At 23.9% G+C, this 12,932-nt stretch overlaps 1 protein-coding gene across 1 annotated transcript in view; it reads left to right on the plus strand.

Moving 5' to 3' along the window:
• Positions 1–2,988: 2,988 nt before the first annotated feature.
• The window catches only part of LOC134828455 (tubulin beta-3 chain), a 46,703-nt gene continuing 36,759 nt past the window's right edge, over positions 2,989–12,932 (plus strand). The window contains exon 1 of the mRNA XM_063841438.1: positions 2,989–3,060. Coding sequence (XP_063697508.1) covers positions 3,004–3,060 — 57 coding nt within the window. The 5' untranslated portion in view covers positions 2,989–3,003. The remainder of the gene's footprint in view (positions 3,061–12,932) is intronic.

Raw genomic sequence — 12,932 nt, forward strand, 5'->3', positions numbered from 1 at the left:
ACAAAACATCCACAATAAAAATAAAATAACAACCGAGCATATTATTCATAAATTCCTGCAAAGAATAAAAAAATGAATAAATAAGGAAAAAAACTCATGTAACATCAATTTTTCCTGTAAAAAAACTTTTTCTCGTACATACCTCATGTAGGTCAGATTCCAATAAGGATAACGTCTATCATATCACACCAAACAACAACTAACGTCGTCCTAGCGTTGCCTTGTAATAGAGACATCTACACAACTGTCTGTTGCACGCTTCTCGGTTCTCAGTCTACCATAATTTTTTCTCGCATTTTTCGTGCTCGCTATAAAGCTCTGTCGAGACTACAATTAGAATTAAAAGGAAAAAAATAAACATTTTTATTATCATATCAAGATGATGTCGGTTTGACAGAACAACCGTACATGTGAGAATATGTGTTATGCGGAGATAAGGCGTGAAAGCAAAAAAATAAAAAAAAAATAAAAGGAAATACGGCACGACTGATTTTGCGGCGATGATACAGGAAAAAAATGATGGAGACAAATTTTTTTTTGTTCATGCAAATTTCTTTTTTTTTTTCTTTTTGAGGAAGGATCGTAGTAAGTCATCTCAAATTTCACGTCATTCAATTTTTGTGCGCTATAATTCCTTAATCAGCATTAAAATTTCACTTTAATCAAACACTTCTCGTTCTGTGTGTGTGAAAAGACCTTTTATCAAAGAACCCGGATCATCAAACATCACCCAAAACAAATAAAATCCTTTTTCCTTTTCATCTTTTTCTGACACCAACCAAACATTAAAGTAGGGCACACAGTTTACAAGGATGGAGCACAAAGAAAGGAAAATGTAGGTTTGATCTTTGGGTGTTTCCCAGAAGAATCGTTATTGTTTCCTTGTTGAGATAAAGAGAACGTTTTTATCTAATTTTCTGAGAATGAAAAAAAGAAATCATGTGACAAAATAAAGATATGGTTTTTATGATTTTATTTATTATTTTTTCACATGATTTCTTTTTATAAAATCTTTAAAGCAATGAAATTTTTTTTTGAAGAGTTAATTAATTTAATTAAATATTTTAATTACTAAAATTAATTAAAAAATATTTTTTGATATTTTTTTTTTGAATTCAAACAAAATGTCTTTTAAAGAAAAAATATTTTTTTGAATTATATTAATGATTTTTAATTTTAATATTTTAATTAATTTTTAATTTATTATAATTTTGTAAAATTTTTATAGAATTATTTTATTAAAAACATTTAGATAAAATATAATAAAAAAATAAATAATTAAAAAAATTAAGAAAATTAATTAATTAAAAATATTAAATAAATTACATAAATTAATTAATTTCAAAGCAAAAAATAAAATAATTAAAATTAAAATAATTCTTATAAAAATTAATTAATTTATAATGAAAATTCAGACAATAAATTAATTAAAAGGCTGAAAAACTATTTTTTTAATTCAGAATTTTAGTTTTGAGTTTTCCCTCATAAAGATGTAAAAGTTTGAGATGAAAAATAAATAAAAAATAATTTTAAAAGTATTGAGATAAATTATTAATTTTTGTTTCAAAATTTTCTTTTTTTGTAGAAGCAATTTTTAAAATTTTTAGTAAGTAATTTTAAGAAAATCCATCAATTAATTTTATTTTAATTTTTTAAAATAATAATTCGTATTTTTCTATTAATTGTCTTTAAAAAAATAAATTTAGAAAAATAAAAAATAAATTAAAAATAAATTTTACTTAATCTAATTTAAAATGTTGTTTCATTTAATTTTTTTTATTTCAAAATTTTGAATAAAAGTAATTTAATTAATTAAAAAAAAAATTAAAAATTAAAAAAAATAAAATAATAAAAAATGTTGAAAAATTAGTTTTTAAAAAACTTTTAAAAAATTCACTAAAAAATTTTTTACATGAAATTAATTCTTCACGTGTCTGATGCAAACCAAATGCAAAAAAAAAGTAAATAAAAAAACCGGCATTTTCACACTCACACAAACTCATGCAACATTTTCCATCGTCATCATCGCTCGTCTTCGGGTAAATTTAATTATGCATTCACGCGTTCGTTCATCCATTGCATCCAATTTCATAAACCACCGCAATGATCATCGGCTAGAAAGAACTCTGCAGTGTATTTTTATCACAAATTTCTTCTGCTTCTTCGTCGTCTCCTTCTGAACACTCGGAGCGATAATTTGTGTGTACAATACTTAAACATGTATATTTGCTTTGGTTTAATTTGTTTGTGTATTTGTTGATATTTTTTTTCCTTTTAATATGTTATTCATTCATCAACTGTACGACACACGTACCGAACATTACTAACTACTTACTTACTCATTTATTTTTTCTTCATTTATTTTTATGTTATTATTTTTTTTCTTTTGTATGAATCATGCAGAGCTACTTAAATTGAACGTACAACGAGCGGATGATGTGTGTCTTTGTGTGCGTTTCGTACATGGCAACGTACTTTAAAGTGCAGTATTATTTTCTTACTACTACTCGCTCTGACTGACGACTGTGTGATATGATAAATTTTGAGTTAACTTCAACATTTGTTTCAGTTTCAGATTTGAATTGGACGTGTTCAGTTGTTTTCTTTTTCAAGTATCTCACATAAAAAAAGTGAATCACTGCCCTTTTTTTCTCATCGACATTAATTAAAAGTTTCAGTACAAAATAAAATTTCATAGCAAAAGTTTCAATTTGATTACAACCGACCGTAGAACATAAAGTTTGAGTGATAGTTGGTCATATTTCCTCTGTCTCTCACTCGCATACATCACCGTCAAACCGAAAGAAAATAAAATAATTTAATACAAAAAAACTTTTAATTTAGTGCAAATTTACTGTTCTAATTGCTCTTGTGTGTACGATAAATTATAAAATAAAAAAGTCTCATTGCATTTTCCCATATTATAAATTTCTACGGAGAAATTAAACGCAACACAGTTAAATTTTTTTATAGAATTTTTTTTTTCAAATTAATTAATTCAATATGAGAGAAATTGTTCATTTGCAAGCCGGCCAATGCGGAAACCAAATTGGGGCGAAGGTGAGTTATGACTTGCACAACTTTAATTTATTATTTTGGTGAAAATTTTCTCAAGTGTACGTTCGAACCGTTATTTATCGTCACGGAAAATCATAGAAAACAGAAGAGTAGAGTTGGGTCATGCAATGTAAAATATGCCAATAATTCTATCGTCATTATTATTCGTTCCTTGCGTTGTTGTCCTCCGCATGGGCGACAATGGACAACATGCAAAAATACTGTGAGACAGATAAGATTTACTTTGGGGACAGGATACGGAGATGATGACGTGTGGAAAAAGATACGGTCCTTGCCAAAGGCTTTAATAAACTAGAAATCGATTTTATATTGTCTGCAAAAAAAAAATCTTTCGAAGGGGAAACGACAATGTCATAAAATAAAATAAAATTTAATAAAAAAAAAACAGATTGATTGAAATCTTTTTTGTGAGACGAGACGAGAGACGAGAAAAAGTGAATTAATTTTAAAAGATTAAGTTCTGAATTTATTTTATTTGAAATTAACACAAAAAATTTAAATTAAAAAAAAAAATTATTTGCAAATTAATTTGAAGTTATTTAATTAATTTTATAATTTTTTTTTTGATTTTTCAATTTATTTTTATTATTTTTTAATTTTATTTATTTAATTTTTTTTATGAAGTTAAAAAAAACAAGAAATTAAATTTTTAAAAATTTTAATTGAAAATTAATAACAATTAAATTTTTTAAATTAATTTTCAAGTTAGTCAAATTTATTTTTTTTTATATTTTTTTTTATTAATTTTATTTAATTTTTTAAAATTTTATTTATTAACATTTTTAATTTATTTTTTTAAGTTTAAAAAAATTATAAATCACTGACTATATTTTTTTTAATTTATGAATTAAATTTATTTTTAAAAAATATTATATTTTTTAAAATTATTTTTAAAGTTTTGCATGAAGCTCTCAAGTTACAAAAATTATTATTTTTTAAATTTTATTTAATTAAAAAAAAAAAATTTAGAAGAAGAAAAAAATTCATTAGTCACAGTTCTGATTCACGCATAATTTCCATGAATTTTTCGTCTCACTCGTTAAGAAATCGAACCGATCCTTCATCATGCGTGTCTTGTCTCAAGAATAACGCAAGAATGAAATAAAAAAAATCGTGGAGCGTTGTCGTCGCATGATACGGCATTTTTATGACACACAACGCTTTATATGAAGAAAGTGACGATTGAGAAGACATAAGTTTACGTGAGACGACTAATCATTTCCCTTTGCTTTTGAATTTCTGCCTGCTATTGCGTGCTACTCAATAAAACAATAAAAAAAATAAAATAAAAGAACACGAAGAATGTTGATTAAAAAATATTTTTGTTCCTATTTCACTAAAATTAATTTAATTGAAAAATTGTTTGAAGTAAAAAAAAAAAAAAAAAAATTGTCGATAAATTAAGGACATTTTTTTTACAATTTTTTTTTTGTTACCCTGACATAGAAAAAAAAACTTGTGACTTATTTCAATGCAATGCAAGATAGGCAAACTTCTTATCAGTCGAGCAACGACGACATTTCCGCTTTTTATTTATTTATTATTAACTATTTTTACATTGCGATCACATTTTTTATGACTTTCAACCAAGAATGGTGCACGCACGCAATAAGTGACTAACTGTCAACAAATTCTTCATTTCATGCATCACTTGAACGTTACTCAGCGAGACAAGAAACAACAAATGAATTAATTCTGCAACAATTCTCGGGAATCTAATTGAGGGCAATAGAATAACAATAATTATTATTGTTGTAGTTTGTGTCTTATCTAATCTAAACGAAATTTTGGCTGTTTTAGTGATTCATTAAAATTAATTATTATCTAAGCTCTTATCAAGATCGATGTTGCTGTTTCGCTTCAGTAATTACGATGATGAATAATTTGCATACTTTCGGTTGATTTGGTGCAACGTTCGATACGGGAAAAATGTTTGAAGTGCTCTTAAAGATTTAAATTAATATTTAGTAATTTTCGTGAAATTTTGCTATTAGTTGATGTTTTGTAAATTAATTAATTTATTAAAGAAAATTAGTTTTAAAAAAATATTTTTGCTATAATTTTGATGGAATTAATTTTTTAAAGTTTAAAATTATAGAATATTTTATTTAAAAATATTTATTTATCAGTTTTTGAACTTGAATTGGTAAAAAAAAAATATTTTTCAAAAGAAAATTTTTAATTAAAAATTAAGTTGAATTTAATTTAATTTTAAATAATTAATTGATTAATAATTATAATTAATTAATTAAATTAATTTTAACAAAATGGAAATTTAAAACATTTTAGGTTATATTTTTTAAATAAATTTTAAATAATTCTTAAAAATAATTGAATAATTATTTAATAATTAATTTTTCAAATTAAAAAATTATTTTTACAATTATTAATAATTTAATAATAAATTTATTTAATAATTAAGAAAATGTTAAATATTTTTTTCAACATGTATTCAGAATTAATTTTTAAAATATTTAATAATTTCAAGCTTTTTTTTATATTTTTCCTTAATTTTTTTTTTTAAATGTTTATTTTTTTAATTTTTTTTTATTTTAATTTTTTATCTATAAATTTTAATATTTTTTTTTATATTTAATTTTTTATTTTGTTTTTAATTTAATATTATTCAAAACTTCGAAAAAAAAATATAAATATTAAATATTTTTTATATTAAAATTTCTTGAAAACTTTTTTTATATAAATAAACTTCTCAGTAAATGTTGCAATTATTCAATTTTTCTCGTATCTTTTTAACAAGCACCTATCGGCAAAATCATTAAAAATCAGTCTGTCTAGCATCAAGTCTTCCCAGAAATGCATTTTTACGGTCTATCATCGCATCATCCAATTATTTTGTTACAAACTTGGCAAACCATTGCATTAAAATCATTGTTCAAGCGATTATTCCCTTTTCCTTTCATTCGTTCTTTATTTAATCTTCGCAGTCAGAATATTTTTTTTTGTTGCAATCATTAAATTTATCGACTTTCTTTATTCATCGTCTGAAAATGTGGGGCAATGTCAAATAAATTTGTTCAATTTTTTTTATCGTCATCTGTGAACTTCACTCCGTTTATTTTATTTTTTTATTTTTATTTTTTAACAAAAGAAAGAATTCGCTTGACACACAGAAAAAAAAATTCGTTGTCAACTCTTATCAAGTCGAACAGTTTTTAAAAAAAAGTTTTTGTTCTGTTTGAATAAATAACAACGAAAAAAGTGTTTGGTGTTACAATTTGCGATCGCAGTGATTATATTTTAAGTAAACAAAAAAAAAATTGTTGACTTGTAATTTTTTTTTCGGTGTGCAAAAAAAAAAGAAGTGCGAGAGCAACAAATAACGAAGACGAATGTTTATCGTCAATTTATACTGATTCAAGTGATAAGGATGATGAAAGTACAAACAAACAAAACCAAGTCCTATTGGAATCAAGTGTTTTGTTAAATGAAATGTTTGTGCGAAAATTTGAGTTGATCTTGTAAAAGAAAGTTTTGCTTGTTATTCGGTGCCTGCGTAAATGCCGAAGATGTGTACATATTGAAAAAGAAGCAAATTAGGCTCGTCTTGTTATAAACATACCTCGGTAGTTAGCTGGCAAAACAAAAATTAATGTTTTCTTTTCCTATATACCTACGCGTCTCTTTCACGAGCCTCCGGCTGTGTTATTTTATTGTGTTATACTTTTTTTTTGTTTTCATGCTTGTTTGTATTAAGTTATGTTTATTTTTTCATACTGCGCGCTATAATAAATCAACAAACAATTTGATAAACATTTGCTGTTAACTTAAAACAATATTTAAGTGAATCTAAATTTTTCGTAAATCAAGCGAGTAAAATTCGCAAAAATAATTCGCGTGCTCGTTTCGACTTGGTGAACCATGGAAAATGTTTTAAATGTACTTTTTTTTTAATAGAAAGTAAAAAAAAAGACTTTCTCTCTTAAAAAAAAATAAATCGCCAATGATGTGAAGCAATCAATTAAATCAGTTCCCCTCAAGGAAAATTCGGTCAACGAGTAAAAAAAATGTTCCAAGGGATTAAAAAAATTTCGTGATAATTTTATCGTTTGAAGCGTATGGAAAGCCCTTCAGCGAGTATTTTTGTCTCTTCATTATAAAATCATTATTATATGGAAAATTGCTGTTGTAACAGATTGTTATGAACTGTGATGAACATGAAAATAATAATAGCGAATTTTCATCTGAATTACAACTTTTCGCGAGAGTTCGGAGAAAAAATTTGGTTTATTTAAGGCAATGCGGAAAATGTGATTCATGGAAAAATTGAAAAAAAATACATGAAGTTTTCTGAATTATGATAATATAATTTTCTGAAAATTTCGGGTTTATTGAAATTCGGGGAAAAATTAAATCTGGAATAATTTTTAATGATTAATAATTTTTGATGAATTTATGTTCTTATTTTATAATAAATAATATTTTTTTTTAATTTTGATGATTTTATATGATCTTAATTTTTTTATAATTTTTTTTTTTTAAATTTTATTTGATTTTATGATTTCAATTTTTTAAAATTTTTTTTTATTTATAAAATTAAATTAATAGAAATTAAATAAATGTAAAAAAAAAAAATAAAAATTCATCATGCGAATCAGACTACCAAGCGTGGCCGAAGCCATCTCAGATTTAAATTTAACATTTTAAAAAAATTATAATTAAAAAAATATTATGTAAAATATTGTAAATTAATAAAAATATGGCATAGAAAAATTTACTAAAATAAATATAAAAATATAAATAATTTTTAAAAAATAAAATAAAAAATTAAATAAAAAAAAATATTTATTAATTTATTTAATTTTTTTTTATTAAAATAATTAGATAATAAATGTAAAAAAATAAAATATTTAAGATTTAAAAATTGAATAAAAATAATTCTATATTTCAATTTAAGTTAAAATTTAATTTTATTAGTTTAATTAAAAATTAAATTTATAAATTATTCAAAAACAAAATTAATTAAAATCAAAAATCGATTTAAAAAAATTATAAAAATTATTTAAAAGTTTATAAAAAATAATATTTATTAATTAAAAAAAAATAAATTAAAATTTAAAAAGGTAATAAAACATTTAAAATTAAATAAAAAAATAATTTTTTAATAAGTTTAATTAAAAAAATAAATTTTCAATAAATATAAAATAAAATTAAAAAATCGATTTAAAAAAAATCTAATCAAAAATTCATAAAAAATACATTTTATTCTATCGTTTTTTCTCAAACGAAAACTTTTACCATATTTTTATAATTTTTTTCTGGAAACAGAAAATTATCGAGGGGACATTGTTGTGTTGATGACAACGAACAACGAGAGAAAAAAAATATATTCGGTTCAGTAAAATTTATGTATTTTTGTGACTTTTATGGAAAATAAATGGCACGAGCAAAAAATAACAACTCTTTTGATGGACACAAGACAGAAAAATAAAGAGAGAGAAAAAAACAGACAACTCAATTAATTTCATTTTTTTTTTGGTATTTTTCTCTCATATCGTGTTACTTCCATTTCAATAACTGTTATTTTTTTCGTAAATGTTGTGATTCCAATCACACACTCAACACATTTCATGCATTTTTATGATAAAAGAAGTCTAGACGCGCTGATGTCTCATTCCATTTGTGATTTTTTGTAATGCAACGAAATTGGCACAAAGGTAAAACAAAAGTTCACTTTTTCGCATAAATAGAAATATTTTGCGATGAAATTTTTATTATTATTTTTTTTTCGAGTGTCAAACACGAGCTTCTTAACTTGTCATCGAGTGTAACGAGATAAAATCCCCTGTGAAGGTCATACTTTTTTTTGTTCGCTTAATGGCAATAAAAGGCGGGTTTAATTTCTCAGAACACTTTAACTTGCCTGTCATGACGGCATCGAGAGAGAGACAATGTAATTTTTGCTGTTCGTGAAGTTGTTAGACACGCAAAAGAGGTCTCATGCGTCAAACTTTTACTTTTTTTGCTTCTTTTCGGGAGGCAGGTCAGGAATTTGACCTTCAGGACGTCCCGTTGTTTGTTTGTTTGATTCTTCAAATATGCTAAATGGCTGTCAGATCGACTTTTGAGATGATTGATGAACGAAAATCTCCGAAAAAAATCGAGAAAGAGAGTTTTTTTTTTGTTTAAGTTGTTCATTAAAGCATATCGCGCAATAAAAATCTCTTCATGATCGATTCAGATCAACCGTTTACAACAATAATAATAAAAAATAATGAAAAAAAAGATAGATTTTAATTTAACGGTGATTACCTCACCTACTTTACTTTACAAACATCTTCGTTCATTCCGTTCGCGCGTCATGAACATCATGTTAAGCAGTCGAGGAGAGATAATCGTGATAATATTGTAGAACATGATTCGTTATGTAGCTCCAACAACGTTCAAGAAGAAATAGGCCGACATCGCCGTTCATCGTTCAACGTTCATTAATCTTCAAAAATAATAACAATAATAATAAAGTAATATCAAAATGGACTTTTTTCTTCCTGATTCGCGCGACCAGCACGTTTTTAATTATTTCAACATGCAATTTACTGTGAAATGTGAACTCAAATGAAATAAAATGCAGAATATCTTTCGTTTTTTATTTCTTTTTTCTCGTATTTTGTGCGTTTCGTGCATCTAGTCTGAATTGCAGGGCCGAAAATCTTTTCAATTAAAATTAATAAAATTTTTATTTTAACAAAAAAAACCTATTTTTAAGTTCTATTAAAATTTAAGTTTTTAAATTCTAATATTTAATTTTAATTTAAATTAATTTTTGTTTTTTTAAATCTTAATTTTTTTTTAATATTTTAAAAAAATTATTTAAACAAATTTATTTATTTTTTTATCATAAAATTATCATAAAAATTTATTTATTTTATTTTTAAATTTTTTTAAAACGCAAAAATTCAATTAATTTAATTAAAAAATTAATTATCATTACCAAATTCATATTTTTTATATTTATTTATTTTTTTTTATATTTATTTTTTTTAAAATTATGTATTTCATTAAAAAAAATATTTTTTTTTATGATTTAAGGAAATTATATTTTTTGTTTTAAATTCTAAAATAAAATTTTTATTAATTTTTTTTTTAAATTCATTTAATTTTTGTATTATTAACTTATAAAAATTAATTTAATTTATTTTAAAAATAAAAAAAAAATATTTTTTTCTCAAAAATAATTAAATTTTAATTATTTTGAAATTTAAACTTAAATAAAAATATTTTGAATTATTTTACTCAAGTTAAATTAATTTTCAAAAATTTTGCCACAGACCTGCCTGTCTGACATTCCAAGAAGCGAAAAAAAGCAGCAGCAGCAGCTCGAAGACGAGATAAGACGCTTTTAAGAGGAACGAAAGATTAAAATAATTTTCACATAACACGATAACATATCTAGTTACTAACACATGTCTGACGTCTATCGTGCTGAAGTTTGCAATAATGTTCTTTTTTTTTTGCACTGCCTGCCTGCCAGAAGTATAAACAAGATTAAAAAGCATAAAAAAACGAGAAGGAAAACTCAAGTACTTTTGTACGTTAATTCATTAAAAGAGGAAATAAGATAAAGATTAAGTGGAGCTCGACTGTAGGTAGGTTGGTCGTTCATGGTTAAGCAATAAATGTTTTTATGTTGATTGAAGGTCTCTCGGTTGTGTGATGCGTGCACTCGTCGTTTATACCTCACGGATGAATAAAGATGAGAAAATTCTGCCTTAAAGCGAAATTTCTACGAGATCGTCTGATGTTAATTATTTAATGGTGTTTCTACGTCAACAAAAAGTCTATAAAAGTCTTTTGTTTGGCATTAACTTTGTAAGAGGTTGAAATTCAAGGGAAATTGTGGTTTGGAATAAAAAGTCGATGAACTCGGACGGTAGATTTTAACGTACAATTTCATAAATTTCGTTCACAAAAAAACTAAAGGAAATAACTGCTAATATAAAAAAAATTTTTGACCTCTTTAGGTTTTTTCAATTTTAAATTTTGATTTTTTTTTTTAAATAATTTTTCGCAATTTTTTAATATTTTTATGAATTTTTCAATTTTTTTTTAAAAAGAAGTTGAATTTTTTATATTTGATTTTTTTATAGTTTTTATTTTATTAAATTAAAAATAAAAAATTAATTATATAATTTTATGAGTTTTTAATGAATTTTAATTATTTTAATTTAATTTTTAATAAACTAATTCAATAATTTTAATTAAATTAATTTTTTTAAAGATTTTTTTTCCTATTTTTGTAAAAATTTAAGTCAAATTTTTTATAAAATTAATTTAATTAATTATATTTTTTTTAATTTTTATGTAAAAATAATATTAATTCAAATTAATTAATTTTATTTTAATTTTACAAAAAAATATTCAATTTTAATAATAAAATGTTTTTTTAAAAAATTAATTTTTTTTTCTTAAATTAAAATTAATAAATTTTATTAAATTAAAATTTTTGGAAAAATACAAATAGGTATTTTTCGTAATTTTTTTTAAGACTTTAAATCACTTAAAAGAATTCTTAAATAATTTTTTGTGGTCTTAACTTTCACATTTTATTTTTTTTTTTCGAACATTTTTTTGTAAAATATTAAATTTTTCTTTAATTACATCAAAACTTGATAAAAAAATAAATTAAAAAATTTAAAAAAACAAAAAAAAAACATTTTTTCAGACGAAAACGCACATTTTTCTTCGCAATGCACTAAAAATAGTGAAAGACATAAAATACATTTCAGTTTTATATGCATAGAAAACAATTTCGTTCTCTGTCTTCTTTTATAACTTTATAGCACAAAACATAAATTTATTTCCGGACGAAGCATGCATGCTACGCTATCTTTTAAACGAAATTCACTTAAAAACGAGAACAAAAGACGACTGTAATCGATTTAACCGCAACTTTGACGTTTTTTGCCTTTTTTGTAATCTTTTTTGATAATTTAATTCTCCATCTTCCACAATCACACAAATTTCATTAAAAATCCCACCTTATGACAACGTATTTAAGGCTTAAAATCACATGAAAGCAGAAAATTGCACACAAAGAAGTTTTTTTCGCAGCGCAATGGAAGACAACGCACCGAAATTTAATATTGTCACGTACGATTCGAATGTGATATTCTTTCGGGTAAACCGTGAGTAAGAAGAAATTATGATATGTTTTTTTTTGCGCAAATGAATGCAGCCACGGAAGGTGTAAAATGCGATTTGAAGGAATTAAATTAAATGAGCGGTAAACTTTTTATTTTTTTTTTTTCGCAACGTTGCGGGTTCTCGAGTTACGTAACAAAAAGTTGACATCTTTGCGGTGAAAGAACGGAAAAAATTACAAATCTGGTGAAGCGATTCGATGAAAAAAAAATATCGATTTGGGGAAATCAAGCGTGACACTCAATTTACATAAGGTGTGACTCCGGGTAAGTTCTTTCGGAAATTCTTGCTGACGCTGTTATTACACGAGACGATTACACATCTTTGCAAGTTAATAACACTGAAAGCATAACGAGACGTATATTTAAATTTAAACAAATGACATGCCATTTGAGTCGCATTCCGGTAAAAAAAAAATCAACTTTGAGGAACAACTTCGGGAACGAATGTCGACAAAACATAAATTGGATTTTTAAATGAGAAACAATTGAATTTATGTATTTTATTATTATTATTACCACAAGCAATTTGTTATAGAAGATGAACATTTTTTTTATAATGGATTTTATTCGTGTCTTCCCTACCTCTTTTTTTTCATGATCATCATCATCATCATCTGATATCATCACAGATGAATTTTATATAAATTATTTTCATTTGATTGAAAATTCAAAGTCGATTAAGTACGAAAATTC

This window comes from Culicoides brevitarsis, chromosome 1 (assembly GCF_036172545.1).
Source record: "Culicoides brevitarsis isolate CSIRO-B50_1 chromosome 1, AGI_CSIRO_Cbre_v1, whole genome shotgun sequence".
NCBI classification, from domain to species: Eukaryota; Metazoa; Arthropoda; class Insecta; order Diptera; family Ceratopogonidae; genus Culicoides; species Culicoides brevitarsis.